The 18,395-nt window shown below is 32.7% G+C and overlaps 1 protein-coding gene across 1 annotated transcript in view; it reads right to left on the bottom strand.

Annotated features, from left to right (window-relative positions):
* Positions 1–18,395, bottom strand: part of LOC111030808 (ETS-like protein pointed) — a 57,289-nt gene that overhangs the window by 16,150 nt on the left and 22,744 nt on the right. The window contains exons 4-6 of the mRNA XM_022310493.1: positions 12,442–12,603; positions 6,736–7,212; positions 4,427–4,708 (exon numbers count right to left, since the gene is read on the bottom strand). Of these exons, the coding sequence (XP_022166185.1) occupies positions 4,427–4,708; positions 6,736–7,212; positions 12,442–12,603 (921 nt within the window). The remainder of the gene's footprint in view (positions 1–4,426; positions 4,709–6,735; positions 7,213–12,441; positions 12,604–18,395) is intronic.

Here is an 18,395-nt window from a genome sequence, read left to right as displayed (position 1 = left end):
CCCCCCCCCACACACACACACACAGAATCGTTACATCAAATCGCAAATACTATTGTCATTGGGATTGAACGGGTTCCTATACCTAAATATATCGATAACTCAGCTTTCCATGAATTAGATCATTTCCCGATACAGTAGTATGCAAATTACAATAGTTTCAAAATTTCGACTAGACGTCAGATCGAAAATCAATTTTTATTGTAAAATGTACATATATATATATAATATTTAGCCGTTTAAATTTCAAGATGCGAGCATTATTCTAAAATACAAATCGAGAATCGGTACCTGTATTACATATCGGAAAATAAAATAGTTTCCAAACTTACGTGACATAGTATATTTAGGTCCATTTTAATAATTTAATATACTATAAATGCGGTATCAAGATAAATAGAAATCGAAATCGAGCAAAAACAAAATTTTGCGAGATCATATTATATTATACATTGTATATAGTACCGTTTTTTAGAAAATATCTTCGTCGGTTGCCCGGAGCGGACACCGCCATGTCGTCGATCGCGGCCGCTGTCGGGTGCAGCACCAGGTTGTTGTTGTTGTAATGGTGTTGGCTGTTGTACTGGTGGTGATAAGATGTGGACGACGCCGCGGCTGCGGCTGCCGTGACCACGAGATCGAAGTAACCAGCGGCGTTGTCCAGGGCGGCGTTACCGGACGAAGTGGAGCTAGCCGCGGTCGCGCAGCATTGGGTGGGCGAGGACGCCAAGGCCTGTTGCTGGTGGTGGTGATTCCTGTGGTGCACTGGGTGCTGCTGTTGGATGATGTGCTGTTGTTGTAGTAGCACCATCATTTGTCGGGTGATTTGCCGGTCGGCCGCCGGCACGGGACGGTGATGAGACAAGACTTGGTCTGATGTGTATATTGAGAATGAAAAACGAGGAACAAGACGAAAACAGAGGCTACAGCGGTTATTGCACGCCGAGTGTCAGAACGAATTTCGGTTTCGGCAATTGTCGAGCGGAAGTCGATTCGACAAAATTATCGTCACCCTCGACGACGGCGATTCGAGTCAAAACGAAAAAAATGCGACGACGTCCAGAAAACAAAAATAATCAACAGCCAAGACCGACTACGAAAACACAATAATAATATTAAAAAATATTATAAAAATATATCGTTTCTTCCGGATGAATAATAACGCGAATAAGACGGTGATAAACGCACAGAGCCCCGCGACACGACAACCGTACTGAAGCGAATGAGCCGAGACTCTACTCTGCACTGTGGGCTGTAGAGTGCGTGCGCGCGCGGCGCCCGGCGATACGCGTTTATCCCCACTGCACGCTAGCGAACATCGGTGGCGGGCGGGCCTGTACCCTCCACACCACCGCGCCACCCACAGTCACGGCCGTTTTCCGAGACTCCAGAGATATACCGACCAACGAAAAAAAAAAACCGGAGACTTCGATATAATAGTAATAATATATTATAATACAACGAATACACGAGCGTTACCACGGTATACGCACATATATACGTATATATATGGTACGTAAAATATTATATAATATATATATATTTTGTACCCGACGGAGAATCTTCTATCTTGTACCTATGCGTACCTCTTTTCCACTCTATATGTCTGCATGTATAAACATTATCGGTCTACTGACGTTCGTCGAAATGCCAAAAAATAATAGACGAATAATGAACAATAGTGTATTGAGACGACAATGCTCATTTTTCCAAAAGCCAACTGAAAAACTATAATATAGGCAGTTGGTGTGTACAAGACTTGTATATATAAATGTTTTTATGATTTTCTTAACCATAATTTATCGAGTTGTACATGTTACAACTATAAATATCGTTAAAAAAATAACCCACGGTTATTATTATCCATTTCACTTAAGACGGTTGGTATATATCTAGGCACCTATAATAATATGTTGTATATTATATTATAATTTATCATATATTTAAGCACGCGTCGAATTCGGTATAGACTTGTCGTGTTATAAATTTATAATATCATATGCACGCTATATACATCAGCTCTGTAAAATATTACATATACTACGCCGCGCGCTCAATTAACAAAACTCATCGTACCCCATGATCTTATTATTCGTAGGTGTGTGTGTATATATATATTATAAATTATAATATATATGTATGATAACATCCGTTAGGCATTAATAATAATAATGTACACACGTTTAAGTCGCTTGTTTAGCAGAGTATATTAGTAGAATAGGTACATCTATATGGAAGGAAAGGTATTAAAAGAATGTTTCTATACATTATAATATAGACCCTTCATGAGCAAAATAACGTTATAACTATAACATTGTATAGGTTTTCATTGAGTGCAAGCTTAAAGATAATAATAATTACCGGATAGCTATTTACAGGCATTAAACTAAATTGAAATTATATGTTTGAATATTTCCCATAACCATCCGATCGAAATTTAATTCAATAACCTATATTATATTATTAATAATGATTAAAAAAATCTTTATAGTATTCTAAGTATATTGAGAAATCCAATATTTTGTGTTTTAAAAATCATAAATACGTTATAAAAACATGCGAATACATGAATACACTTCTCCTTCCTAAAATTGTTTGAGTTCGCCTTTAACTGAAAAGTGTATTATAGCAAATCAACTACAAGCAAATAAGTGTGTTCCGAACAAGAAAAAATAAAATACATGCAATTTCAGAAGGAACAGTATAGGTATCGGAATTTCGTATAAACTGTTCTAAGATGATAATGTGGTTTTAGTAAGCACTAAAAATGATACATATTTTACATATATACTTAGTAATTTACGAAATACACGTTTCATTCGCATTTCAAGCTATATATAGTTATAGTACATATTATGCTAGAAAATAATACTTTTACAGTATTTCACGTCTTGATTGTTTTTTCCATGCAAGACTACTATTACAACTGCTATACCTAAATAACATATATATATATCTAATAATATAAATATAATAAACCAAGGCTGGTAACGCTGATGACGGTTCTTGTGTTGTTATACTACTAAACATATTTAGACGTTGGTTTTATATTATTATAGTATAATAGAGTAGGTACTCTAGAAGAATAATCGGAACTTCATTTATTGTATTCAAGTTTTTAGAGGAGGAGAAGAAGGAGGAGGAGGTGGTATTGCTTGTTGTACATCCGGTGGGCGTGTAATACGCGCGAGTCTTGTTCTTCTTAGCCCGTGCTATGCCATGTACCGCTTTTATTCTCGAGTAACTTGAAACCTAAGACGACAAGGACGGGCGTGCCATAACACGCCACCCTTTTGTGTGTGTCATTCATATTTTCTTTTGCGCGCGCGCCAAAAGCATGCAGCTGGAGCAGCTGTACTTTTTTAGTAGGTGTATATAGTTGTTAAGAGAACCGGAACTACAGGGTATATATGCGTAAGAGGAGGAACCTATATACCACCTAGTAGAAGTAGTAGTAGTCGCATTAGCGAAATGGGATTTTAAAACATTTTCGGTGTACAATATAATATGTTGTTTAATATAGTATAATCACGTGCTGAAGTTTGCTTTAGACGACGTCGCGACATACATATTATGTACGTTTGTCTTTTACCGTGCAGGAGGATCACAGAAACAAAATAATACCCGAAAACGTACCTATACGGTTAATACAATGGCGCGAGTTCGATCACACTATATATATATATATATGTCATCGTATACATAATAATATAGTGAAATATTATTGTATAGACAAGTATACGACAATGCCTAATATCTGTATAACTGTACAAGTAGTACATTGCAGTCTTGATACTTGTGCGCAGATAATGGAGACGATTGATATAACTGTTTACGTATAGTAATAATAATGACCGTCAAGTGCTCGTCTGCAGTTCTGTTCGGCCAGGTATATCATGATGGGCTCCCGCGGTGTGGCAAGGGCTGTAATAAATATTGTGATCGCTCGTCTATACGCAGCTAACAGCGGGTGGCCGACGTAAGTAGTCGTCCCCTCGATAAAATGAAATAAAATTAAATGGGGCCCGGCATTACGCGGTTAAATACCGTTTATAAGCCGAAACTGGCCCAATTAATATTTAATATAAATATATATAATATACAGTGCGCAACAATACGATTTTTTTTCATCCTGCTTGTCTTTACTATTATTATTATGGTAATAAAATAACGCGATGACGTAGTCGATGACAATATAAGTGCATCAGAGCTACTCTGATGTGTAATGTGGTCCACACTTGAAGTATATATATAATAATAATAATAATAATAATACGATTTACACAAATACACTTGTATAGTTATACATACAAAAAAGGTACGTCGTACGTAAACCTCCCATATTCGGACGAAGAATAAAATGAGGTATATTAGTAATAATAATAATAAATGTTCCTATATACACGGTATAAGTATAACTACAACGTACCTGTTTCATATTGTTGGTTGTGATGGAGATTGCGATTACGATGGTTCAGTCGGTGTGGTGGCGATTGCAACCGGATATGCTGAGGTTCGGATGCAGCCGGTACAGGATAGGCGGAAGAGAATAAACCACTGTTGTCGTCCACTTGATGTCTGTGCTGTTGATGCTGCACGAAATTTTCGTGATAGAAATTTGAATTATTGCTATTGCCACTGGTGTTGTGTAACGACGACAAATGTTGATTGCCACCCCCAAACATGGGTATCGACGAGGCCCTATCGACATCTGCGAAAATATAAATAAAAAATAATTTTTTGCATGTTCCGATAGACATAATTCAGCATCTATATATGATAAAATATGGTTCATATTCTACTATATGGTATATGGTATTGGTATATAAATTGTCACATTGGTTACGATGTTTATATAATTTGCTTTCATGTATTTACATGGTGCACAGATTAGCACAGAATATATTATATACTAGATTTACATGTACCTATTTCAATTGCGTTTTCCTTAAAACTATACAGTGCACCATTTAAGGGTTAAGAATATAAAATTATACACATGCAAATATGTAGGTCATCGTCGGCTCACATTTTTACGTCACGACCACGATGCAGTGCAGTGTTTACTTTCAAAGGATATCCTGTCTGCTACGTCACATTTATATATACCAACCACCATCACAGACTTAATATATATATGTATAGCGGCCATATAGGTTTGTTTACATTCAAAGGATATCCTGCTCACGATACAACTACCGAAACTACGTCACACCAACGGCGGTGGTAACGCGTTGTGGCCGTTTTGCTAAAAGGATGATAGCGGTCAAAGGATATCCTGCTTATTACAACAGAACAGCCTTGGGCTAGCCCCCTTCTAGCGTTCCCCTGCAAGGCCGCGACTAGCCGCAGAGCTTGCACTGCCGCCGCACACATATCCCGCCGGATAAACGCTATTTTTTTTTATTTTTTTATTTTTTTGTTCCTGTTTTATCCAGCTAGTGGTCGTAACGATGTTATTAGTTGAGTCAGTTTAACCACACTGACTGTACGAGTCGGACGGTCGCGAGACGCGCAAATTGCATTAAATTTTTTTTTCCTATAGTGACAGTAGTTTATGCAAAATATGCAAAATATGTATAATAGTATAATGTAACAATTTTTTTTTCCTTTTTTTCTTATCAATGCTCCTAGTTGTAACAGAATAATTGATTAACATATGAACGATAACTCTTTTGACATAAAATAACAACGCATACCGCATAGCAACATTTATCTTCAGATATATTATTTCAACATTACAATATTAAACGTACAGCTTGATGGCAGCTACAGTAGCAACAGCACAATATATTATTATATAGGATCATCGGTATCGTTTATTTATCGGCCTTACAATAACGCTCGCCGTTGGTATGCGGTAGTGGTTTTATCTACGAACCGTCCGTTTACCATGCCCAGCACGTGTGTTAACCGTATGTTATACATGATAATAATATAATAATCGCATATCGTTTCCGAATCATCATATTATATATGCGCTCTTCTTTTGGGTTCGAAAAATTATAGATAATATTGGACATTCGCGTCGTATATTCGGTCTGACACACACACACACACACACAAACATACATACATACATACATATGGGTACGTATCCCACGCGACCGCGATATCGTAAATTCGTTTCATCATCCGCCCCCGAGTATAATGTATACATGTAATAACGTTTTATAATATAATATTATTATAGTGTGTTTGGTTATAAGTTATAATAAATTAATGATTTTTTTTTCATACGCACGTTCGGATTGCTCGAAATAATATTTTTTTTTTATTTCTTTTTATCGTCAAAACAATAGCCTATATTATTGTTACACGTATATGTTTAAATTATGATTGTGTACGACCAACCACTTTCAGTGTATATATTATAATGTGATGACCGGAACTACGGCACTGCAGACACGAGGAATTTTTGTCGTTTGGTTCGCACGACACTGCTTTATACAATAATATAATATTTCGGATAACATTTATATAACCTGCAGCAGTCACAATAGTTTATAACATTAACACGCCGCGACACATATATCGTGTAAGCCGATAATCCCGACGTGACTTGCTATCGATTGTCGTTATACATATACATTGCACCAGAAATCGATGATTATCCTAAAACAGGGTGAAGGGGGAGGGGGAGGGGGTTATATCTAGGAAGACGAATCGCGACGGCAGCAGAACTGTACACACTACACAGCCATCATATCGATCAGCGCATTTCAAAATCGGTCTTACCTCTTTGCATCATTTCGAGATGTTCCCACAGGATGTCGCCCAAGAACGGCGGCGCCTCGGCCACGAATCGCTCGCGTCCCATATTGCACAAGTGTCTGCCCTTCCGGGCGTACAGCGGTCTGTTGCCACCGCTCGACGACGACACCAGTTCGTCGTACGGCTCGTCGTCGTCGTCCAAGTCTTTGTCCGGTTCGTTGTCGTCGTCGTCGTTGCTACTCCCCGGAGACTTGCTGCCGCTGTTGCAGTTGCCGTTGCTGCGGAGACGGCGCCGGCCGCGGCGGACGCGTTCCCGGATCATCTGGGTGCTGCGGCCCATGATCGTGGTGTTTGGACTGGCCGTGGTGAATTTCTGGAACTGAGATGCTCCGGACACGACGCGGCGCAGTAACGGCGTCGGCGGAGGTTCGGGTACCGAGAACTCACGGTAAGCCCACCAGAACCAATGTGCGGCCTGCGCCTCTGTCCATAGTCTGGGATCTGTGAAAAAACGAAAGCCAACTAATGTTAAAAGAGTTTGAAATGACACATTTTGTACTTTCCGCAAGAGTCATATTATAATATGGGTAATACAATATATACGGTCATGGAGAACGTTATCCACGTTCGACACTATATTATTAATTCGATATTACCTACTTACTATACTTAGTACTTATATTGTGTTATAACAAAGCGTTGGTTATGAATTATGATTATTGTTTGAGCGCATTATATAACGTTGTTCAATTACAATATGAGAACCCTGCAGCAGACCATTTTACATAAGTGAACCTCAAACAAACAGGGTAGCAGTTTTTCTATCTGAACACTCCACTTTGTATCGTTAAACTCGAAGATGCATTTAAAGATAATGAATTGGCCAAGTTTTGTGTAAGACTCAACCCTCTAATATTCCCACATCTACTGCACACGGTTTATTAAATTATAATTAATTCACTTGATGATTGTATTCTAAGTTTGTAAGTAAAATACTTCACTAATAAAATATATAATAATACAAAATGCCTATAAATATATATACATAGTAAATTATTGTAAATTAGTTCAAATTTAAATAGGTAATAATATTTACTATAAGATGCAAAAGTGACAAAAAGTATAAGTCTCAAAAAGTTCCACAATGAACATCGAGTTAATTAAAAATATATTATACATTAAATAAATATCTAATAATTTACAATATAATGTACAAAATATGACTTTATAACAGTAAAACGTGTCTGCTATCAGTTGTAAGAGGATGTCAGTGCGACATTCGCTGTATCTGTAATCAGTTCATATAATGTATGGTATATTGGTATACCTACATAAATATAAAAGCAAAACAACTATTTGCATTATTTTTCTTTGCAGAGTAACGGTTCGAGCGGCATCCCACATCATTAAGAGGCGATTTATTAAAACGCATAACGAAACGAAATTGTAAAAATGTTATATTATTTTTTTTTTTTTTTTAATGAAATGTTTATGTATTCAACATCGATCTATATACATTACGCTATCAGTATGTGAATGAAACAACCGAGGACGGTCGCACACATTATATAGGATGAATTCTAATAAGTACCTACCTAATGTTACGAATAATTGATACTAAAAAAAAACAACGTCAAAACAAAAGCAGCTATTACCACCCTAATAGCAATAATAATAGGTACCTATATATATATATTATAATATAACCGATATACTCGAGCAATAACCCCTCGTGAAACGCATGTTCAGCCCTCTCTGCAGTCCCTTCCCAAACGCACGGCATTCTAGATTATTATATTATTATTATTTTTATCGTAGACTCGTGGCGGTGGTGGTGTCTGACGCTTCCACGATGATTTTCACATAACAAAAAACTATAATGTAGCCGCCACCATCATACGCGCAGTGCGTATCGGCGCAATGGTCGTTACGCTTTCCCTCTGCATGTTATGTAAAAACGAAAATATATATTATATTATATTATATATATATATATATATATGCGTATAAATACAATAAAATTATATGTACATAATATATTATAGAATGCGTATATTGTATATATATATACGCTTTATCGTTTTAGATTCTTTATCGAACGTAATTATTATTATTCTAAGAAATTTAAAAAAATAAGCTCTATTCTTCTTGTTGCAGAACGAGATATACATAATAGGTATATACGTTTTGTGTACATACAATGCTATATGCCTATATAGTATTTTACACTCCGTTTATCGGAACGACTGATGCTTGCTGGCATCGCGATGTCTTTTAAGCTTCGCGTTTCGCGGGTGTACAGTGTGGACGAGACCGCAGTGTTTTCATAACAGTATAATTTATCTATTATAGGTATGGGTATAGGTATACGCAGATTTACTACTGTTCAGACGTGCGTTAGATCTACTTTATATTATTTTCCTACAAGCGAGGCGGTTCGAAAATCTAAGCGATTGATTTCGTTTGAAGACTAATGAAGAAGACAGCGGAATGTTATACAATTTGAAAGTTCAATATTGGTAGCCGCGGCGTTTTGTGTAAGCCGCTTGCCGCGGACCGACGCCAATTCCGCCGTGGGAACCACGGACGTTATGGGGTCCGGCCAATGTATATTATTTTTCTACAAAATTTACACTTACTCGAGTCAAGTTCACACGCTATACTCTACACGACTACGGCAATGATGATGGCGTAATTAACCATACATACACACATACACACACACACATTCACACCTCTTGTTTGTTTGCGCCGCACCCAATATACGAAGGCAATAATTGTCATATATTTATACAATGTACAAACTTAAATCTATCTCTATACGTTTGGTTTCAAGAGAAATCTACAAAAAAAAAACGTAGTGACGTACTATGGTTTGTAGTCACACTTAGATACTATATATTATATTGTACCAACAGCACCTATTTATAATAGAATATTATGCATAATATTATCACCAACGGCGGCGGTGGCTATGACGATGTTGTGGGAACATCTTTCATAATATTAAATAATACCTACATTAGGTACTTACCTATAAAAGGGTACCTACACACTTAAAATTATCACATTTAATTAAATTTAAATACCTACATGTCTTTAATAATAAAAAGATGGACTAATTATTGTTGTAAATCAAGTAACTATGTAACTGTATATTATGCATGTATATATCAATTATATGTAATTGGTTTTGTAAGTGACAGAAGAAAATAGATAATTTATATAGAGCACAATTGCGTGTATTGTAATTCACGGTCCATCAACTACAAGTCACTCAACCGAGAAAAATACATAAAAATAAAATCAAGTTTGGGAAAAATCGAATACAATTGAATACATTGCCGTGGAATAGGATATATTATTTTTTAGTTTTACACGATTAGATTTCGATAACGGATATTATATCTGTATACACATTTTTAATGTTAAAAATATATTTTAATTTATATGAATTGGTTAATTTCGAATGATATAAATCATGAGACATATTGACAAAATTAATTTTGGATAGGTATGTGTTATAAGGAGGGCTGGAGTTTATATGTAATAAAAAACAAAAAATATATAATACATATACTATATATAATATATATGTACTTAAAATAGCCCAAATATTTGGTAAAAAATAAAAAAATTTAAATATGTGAACTTGTTAAATTAAAATTAAACTCTATACCTATATACACTTACAATTTTTAGGAGTACTATTATTGAAGTATAAATGTATAATACTATAAACCACCAATTTTGATGATGTAAATCGACAAATTATTTTACGTATTAGATTTTTTGTTGAAGTTTAAGAATAATTATGTAAAAAAGCAGACATTTTATAAATTATAAATAATGTAAAAATAGGTAAAGTAAAATATGTCTTATTTTATTGCAATACATGTTAAATTAATTTATCATTTTCAACAGTTGGTTTAGCAAAATATATATTCACATACAAATCCCAGCCTTAATTATAAGCTATAATTTAACAATTTAAAAATAAAACTTAAATATCATGTACTACAAGTTAAACAGAAAAATAGGGAACTATCACTTCTGCTGTATGTATTAGACAGTAGTAGGTTTCATGTGTACCTAAAGTAAGTTACAGTGGTGGATAGGTACGTTAAATTTCAATTCAATACTAAATCAATTTATCAAAATGACTGTTTACCCAAGGAAAAACACGTAGTCGACGGATGGATCAGTAGAAAATTCTAAGGATAGCTTAAGTATTATAGTATTTTTAAAATCAATTTTAATTCGGAAGGTTTTTAGTCAAAAACATAGCATTTAAGTTATGACTAAACTGTTAAGAGTCAATATTAACTTGGAAAGGTGTGAAATAGGTTAGTACAGGTAGGTATAATGTTTAAATAGTTTACAATAATTCTACATATTTTGAAGATTGCAAAGTGTATAGAAGATAACAATATACATGTACATTAATTGCAAAAAATGTGTAGTCTTATTAAGATTAGTATTCGTTGAATATATAAGAAACAACTTAAACCGTTTGAAGATAACTTATTATTTTTTGTTTAAATATATCCAATCTCGTCCAAATTAACTCCAAACACTTATTAAAAATAACTGAGTCTATACGCACCTATTTTCAACTTGTTTTTAATTGCTATAAGCAGTACTTATACAAGGAATTTTGCTATGCATTTTTTATGCCAATTTTAAGGCTATTTTACAACAAAACAATTTATAAATTTTAAGGATTTTCTAAAAATTATAATTATAAAAACATGTGATCTTATTTATTTTAGATATTTTTAATTTTCTGTAAAAAACAACTTCAAGGAACTTTATTGTGAGTTGTCTTCATTTTCAAGTTCCCTTATCATAAAATCAAATTACGTAAATCGAATAATAACTAAGAAAAAGTCAAACATATAAAATGTTTAGAAGAAAACGGCAATATTTTAAAAAAATGTTATGTCTACAAAATGCTAAGCTAGTTGCTTGATAAAATGTCAAATTTTTCTGTTTTTCTGAATTTATTACTACATGAAATAAAACAAAACTGATTTTGCTGAAAAGTAGAGTTGTGTGGTGTGTATACCATATTACGGTTTTCTCACTGATTTGTATAAGTATTTCCTATAATTAGGTAAACTATTATTAGATTTTCCAATTGTCTTACTACACTATTAATAAAATAAAATTTTCTTCTAAAAATCACTCTAAAATCGAAGAATTTTAGCTTCAAAATGTGATGTTAATAAACATAAGAATACATCATTGTAAAACTTACAGAATATATTTTTCGCATTACTCAGAATCTAAAAAATTACAATAACGCACACTAATAAAAAATTATTTTATCAAATATTTTTTTTAATGCCAGATAACGATTTTATAGTTGAATGTATTTATTTAAAACAATGATATTAAGAATAAACAAGTTTAGGTACTTGGTACGTTTAAGTTAAATAAGGAAGCTAATGGTTTTACAACCATTTGGGTTTTGATCTTGAGATTTCTAATGGTAATTTGTTTGCTATTTAAAAAAAGATCTGTTATTCAGTATTCTTTCTATAAGACATAAAAATCAGTTTGGCGTGTAATATAACACAACTTTCCTCTAAAGTCACACAAAAAATCACTTTACTTAAACTTAAATACATAATAAATTATTACCTATTTTGATATTTCATGTAAATTAAATATTTTTGAGCGATAATACATTGAAATTATTAACATTAAAAATTGTTGATTCATTACCTTTTGGGACATTCAACTTATGTCGTTCTTTTTCCCAGGATGCAAATGTAGCTTGCAAGGCTTCGGTCATTTTCTTATTTGTACCAGGTGTTAGAGGCGGTGGAACCAATTGTCCACCGGCATTATTTGTGCTGTTGCCGTTTATCGCTGACGGGGTTTGATCTAAAAGAAAACATTTATATAAATCACATATTCAAAAATTGATTGTAAATTGATTATTGCAGCAACAAATAGATAATGGGTCTATATAGATCAAGACGGGGAAATACCGGAATGAGGAAGAGATTTGCTTAATACACGACTAACTTGATTTAAAAATGTTGTGGTGAACTCTCTCATGTAGGTATACTATAATTAATTGCTGTGTTAGGGAAACAAGTAACAGAATCGTATCCTGATATTAGTCTAACAAGCGAACGGCAAAGGGCCTTTAAGGGAGGCACACTACACTTAACAAAACCTAAAGTGTTGAGAGCTATGCAGCAGGCTCGCTCAACATTCATGTTAGTGTTAAGTGTAGGACAGAAGACAAAAATTGAATCAGTTACAGTTATAGTTATACAACAGAAGTTAAAATAAATTATAATTTACAACAATAATAATTATTACTTTATTGTTATAGAATATGATAATTATTATTTGTATATTATAATAAGGTACCTCTGGTAGGTACCTATTGAACATTCTAAACGTTCTAGTAATTTATTTGTATATAAGTTTTAATTGAACGGACGACCAATTTTATTCGTTGTAAGTTTCATTCATTTTACTATTCACTCTGCTAACAATTTATAACGTTATTAAATATTAAGTCATAGGGATCGTAGCGAGTCAACTACTATATAGCCACATTACTAATATTACAACAATAAATGGCAAGGTATTGTAACAAAAATTACAACAGCAGCCTTTTTATTGGACTTTTGTTAACTAGTTAAAAACTCCAACTGCAATGCCATTTACCACGATGTAAAGCATGCAACTCGTGTTGCTCAAATACGAAAAAATAAGTTTACTAAAATAATACATGGGCGTACAAAATAAAAATGTTAAATTATATTTTTGTCGATGTTATACGTTAGGTACTTACAACTTATTTTACTTGGTTAATTTATTTTCCTAATGTTACATATTATAAAATGCCATAACAATAATCATGAATAATGGATGAATCATTTATAGTTATACATAGTTATATATAGTTCTAAAAAACATGAACAAAACGCGTTACTGTGTTCAGTTATTAAAATTAAATGTAGTCCTGAAATCTCGTATGTATATTGTATACACATTACAATAATTATTTGGCCAAAATTATTCGAATTTTTTTTAAGTTAATGTTAAAACATATATAAGTCCTTTTATTTAATTCCAATTTCAATTCATAGATTCTTGTTTATTTTTCCTCTAAAAAATATAAATATAAATAATTATAATTCATTCTATACAGCGATATCCCAGGTTTACATAATGCATAGGTACCTATACTGTAAATATAATGATGTGAATTACGATAAGAAAGGATATGAGAAATGGTATAATAATATATAATACTTCACTCTCGTACTGCAGCCGTGCAGTAACATTTAAACTTAATCATACAATTCATAATATAATGAAATAATGTTGCTTTGCAAATATAACGTATACGAGAATAAACTAAGTTTTTCTCGAGTTATTAATCAAACGAAAAATATTTATACAACAATAGTTTACGTAGGTACAGTTGAATTACATCTAGGCCTGTATATTGGATTATATATTAATGTAGGTACTGTATTTAGTATTTTCAGCAGTTGGCACTGGCACTATTGTATGGCACACTTTTAAACAAATTTGGATTTCAAGCATCGCTGATATTGTAATCGATAAAGATAATACAAATGTCCTCGTTAACACTGCATACATACCTACAATAATTATATACAGCACCTATATAACATAAATTATACAGAAGAGAAGCTATAGTCTGTACAAAAACACACGGCTATTTAATAATAATACACTATAGGCACTATACGATTGGACCGAAAAGATGAACCAATAATGGAAGTAAATAAAGTAGGAGTAGTTACACTACAATAATGTAATATATTGCTGATGTTCGATGCTAATGCAATTGAGACGTGTGCAAGCGTGTTACCTGTCACTGCGTGATCTATCCCTTTCTCCCTGTTGCAGCTTGACAATGGTATACCTATACACTATTTCTTGTGAGACAACAATAACACGAGCGTATAATATATAACAACCAACATATATACCTACGTCATCCATTACAATAATACGCAATTTACTTTTAGAGTAGGTAACTGTCCGTGTAAACATAAATTCCATTCAAATGTTTTCTAGTGTTTTTTCTTTCAGTATATATTAACTTTGATAATTATTACCAGAATTCAATGTAAACAACAAAAAAAAAAGTTTATGCTTATTATACTACAAGTAATAACCTTCGTTAATTATTGAGATCCTAAGCAGTTTCACAAATATGTGTAATAAAAAAAAAAGTGAAGCGAGTAGCTGGTAGGCACATCGTACATGTTTTTTTTTTTAATATTCTCATCATATTCATTTCACACATAAGTACCTACATAATCTAAACAGGGCTATAATAATATATACTCTTTATATATAATATCATATTGTGAGAATGTGGCTACCGACAGTCAATCTATATGAATTACGACGAATTCATCTAGTCATAATGTACGGTACTTCAGCACTTGTCGACGACGGTGTATTCAGGAGCGGCGGCAGATTAAGTAATTTACAAGTAATAAATAGATGAACGAATAACGTATAGGACGATGATGCGGGTCACGACCCACACACTGTGATTAATAAATACGTACTAAGAGAAGGAAAAAAAGGTCAATGTAAATGGTTGATTAAGACATTTAAAAATATAAGTAAATAGTCCAGTGGGGTCGAGAGCGCGGGTTCTAGAGGGCAATATCACGTGTGTAATATAGTATGTGTTGTTAAACAACAGAAATTGAGTAATGACGAACCCAGATGAAAAGTTCAAGTCTATACTTCTGCTGGTAGCAACAAACTAATTCGTTTATGAATTCCCTGCGTTAGGACGCTATAGTTTTAGAATTTAGATTCTTAACTGTGCCGCGAGGGAGCTATTATAATAGTCTACAGTAATATCGGTTTTACAATGACATGCATTTTTTTATTGTTTTTTTTGTCATCTCGTTTTAAAAAATACTTTCTGAGTAGTAAAATAGGTCACTCAGCAGTGCAACATTTTAATAGTGACTTGATTTTTCCGAAGGTTTGAGATTATTCATTTGCAATTTCCCAGTAGTTTTCATGAAAATCTTAAAAAAAGACAGAAAACGGCCAAGAAATATAAACATCACCCGTAAAAAAAAAAAATACTAAACAAGCCAATGGTCACTCTATTGTGGCTTTTTCTTTAGTAAAAAAAAAACAACAAATAATAATAATAACAATAATAATGTGATGTACCTACTTAATTATTATACTTTATTTTTGGGTAATGTTATTGTAATGAAATGTATAATATTATAGAAATTAACTCCTTAATTATATAAGATAAAATGTTCATCGATACTTTTTATAACAAAGATGTAATTTGTGCCTAAAATAATAGATTATAAAAATTATTATAATAATAATTAATGAACATTCAAAATTCGATAATAACTATTACTGATAGTTTTTTTAGTCTTGTAAGTGCATAAATTATCATTTTTAATTATTATAAACGCTTGAAAATAATAAGGACATAGTTAGGTGATGTCAGAATCATAAATAAATAAAAATGTAATTCGCCTAGCTTGCTTAGCTCATTCGTTGGTGTCACCTCCAGGACTTGCATACATTATAATAATAAATAGTCGAATAGTAATGTTCACCTACAGGTCTTTAATTCCGGGTCAACATCGACATAGTCGTCGTAGTCGTTTTTATACCAACGATTATTTTTCTGAAACGATTGCATGTGTTTATTTGGAATGGTTATGAAATACAGAACAGTTCGTTAATATACAGGTTATACCGAAAGAGCTTATTTGTTAAAGAACATTTAACTGCGCCTATCACACTATGATACATCAAATAACACTGAAAGTTTGTCAACTCTTAAAAATTTGTTTGTTTAAAAAAATCCTTTACATGTAATTTAACTTTTAATACCCAACCGAATTTCCATGTTCAAATAAATTTCTCAATATCCAATATTGCATCTAAAAGAAACATTACAATTTAATGTGGTTAACGTTTTTATTATTTTATGTTATTATAACAGTACAACAATGGTACAAAATAGTTTTCAAAATAGTTGTTCTAGAAAATTGTTGATAACCAAACATAAATATTTTACTGTCAAAAATTAATTATTTCTCTAATTTGATTGTTTTAATTTTACAAGAAAAACGAAACACTGTAACAACCCTACGTAAATCATCCGAAATGTACTATTATAGTGTGGGAAAATATACCAATAATACTCCCCTCTTATGATTAACATTTAACAACCACCTGTTTTGTATGTACGTGAAGTATAGGTAGGAATAAATAATATTAATTTGCTAGACACGGGCTTTAGCTCAGCACCCTATATTCACACGCACACAAGGCGTAATTGCGTGTCGCTTGACCGCTACCATAGCCAACAGGTGCTAAAGGTTAACAGAAATTATTCATTTATTGCATTAGTGCAATATCACACAAGACAGTGCTCACTCGAAGGACTTTTGTATTTATAATACCTAATGATAATTTTTTTTCTCAAATCGTTTCTAAGTTATAAGTGTATTTTTAAATCAAATTTTTTCAAACTGAACACGACTTTTATGTAATACGTATATCTACATTTTATAACATAATATTATAATTTCTTACCATTCCTATTTTTATTTTAAAACTTCGCACTGTATATATATATTATTTTACCACTAACATAATTTGTCAACCAGCATAATATAATACATGTCATAAAATGAACTCATTGTTTAAATAACTTAATAGTTTTTATGTGATAATAGTGTAAAATATTATTCTACGAATAACCGAAACTAAGAAAAACAATTAACGAACGTAATAACTAATAACGCACAATACGTAATACACTTATAAAATTAAATAATATTTTTATAGAAAAAAATTATTACTTATTTTATTCTACTGAATATTTATAGGTACCTATAGTTGTTTTATATTTCCAAGTGGGAACATTATTAAATCAACTATGAACGCTTTTTACCATACTTTCAAGCTTGGCTGGATGGTAGTATACATCTATAATACCTGTGCTACAGTGACCATTAGACCGTATCATCCACTCGCCCACTCGCAGTCGTCACAAAACAACAACGAATAGATAAAGATAGTTTGTTCACTGTTGGTGTTTGTGCACATGGGCGGCCATAAAATAATGTAACGATGAAGCCGTAATTACACTGGGGGGGAATAAATAGAACTGCTGCAGGTGCTCGCAATCGTGGGAACGTCGGACGAAAAATAAAAAAAAAAACAACAAAATATTCAAATTCAATAAAACGCCTATTGTAACTATGCGCGCATCTACGCGTATTATTTGCCGAGAATCGCAGTAAATTTAACGTGTATATTTGTATGTAAATGAAAGAGAAAAACTTGTGTACCAATGTGGCGATGAATTAGAAACATAACCTACACATTAGTAAGTAATATATACGATAAGTATTATTCTAGCATATGCCTACCTACTGTATTTATTTTAAATTATCAAATCTGAATGTCCAATGACAGGATGCAGCACTGTATATTATAACTTTGAGGTGACTATACTGTCGAATATTGCTACGCCTAGCTAGTATATTTCTGGTAAAAATAAACAGAATGTAAGTACCTATCTATTAAATCGTAAAAAACATGTTTTGTGTTTTTTTTTTTTTGTTATTTCTTTTAATTAATGATCTAATATACAGGTAAAA

The sequence above is a fragment of the Myzus persicae genome, unplaced genomic scaffold (genome assembly GCF_001856785.1).
Source record: "Myzus persicae strain clone G006 unplaced genomic scaffold, MPER_G0061.0, whole genome shotgun sequence".
NCBI lineage: Eukaryota > Metazoa > Arthropoda > Insecta > Hemiptera > Aphididae > Myzus > Myzus persicae.
The sequence above is the reverse complement of the archived record's forward strand: the minus strand, read 5'-3'. Positions and strand labels throughout refer to the sequence as shown.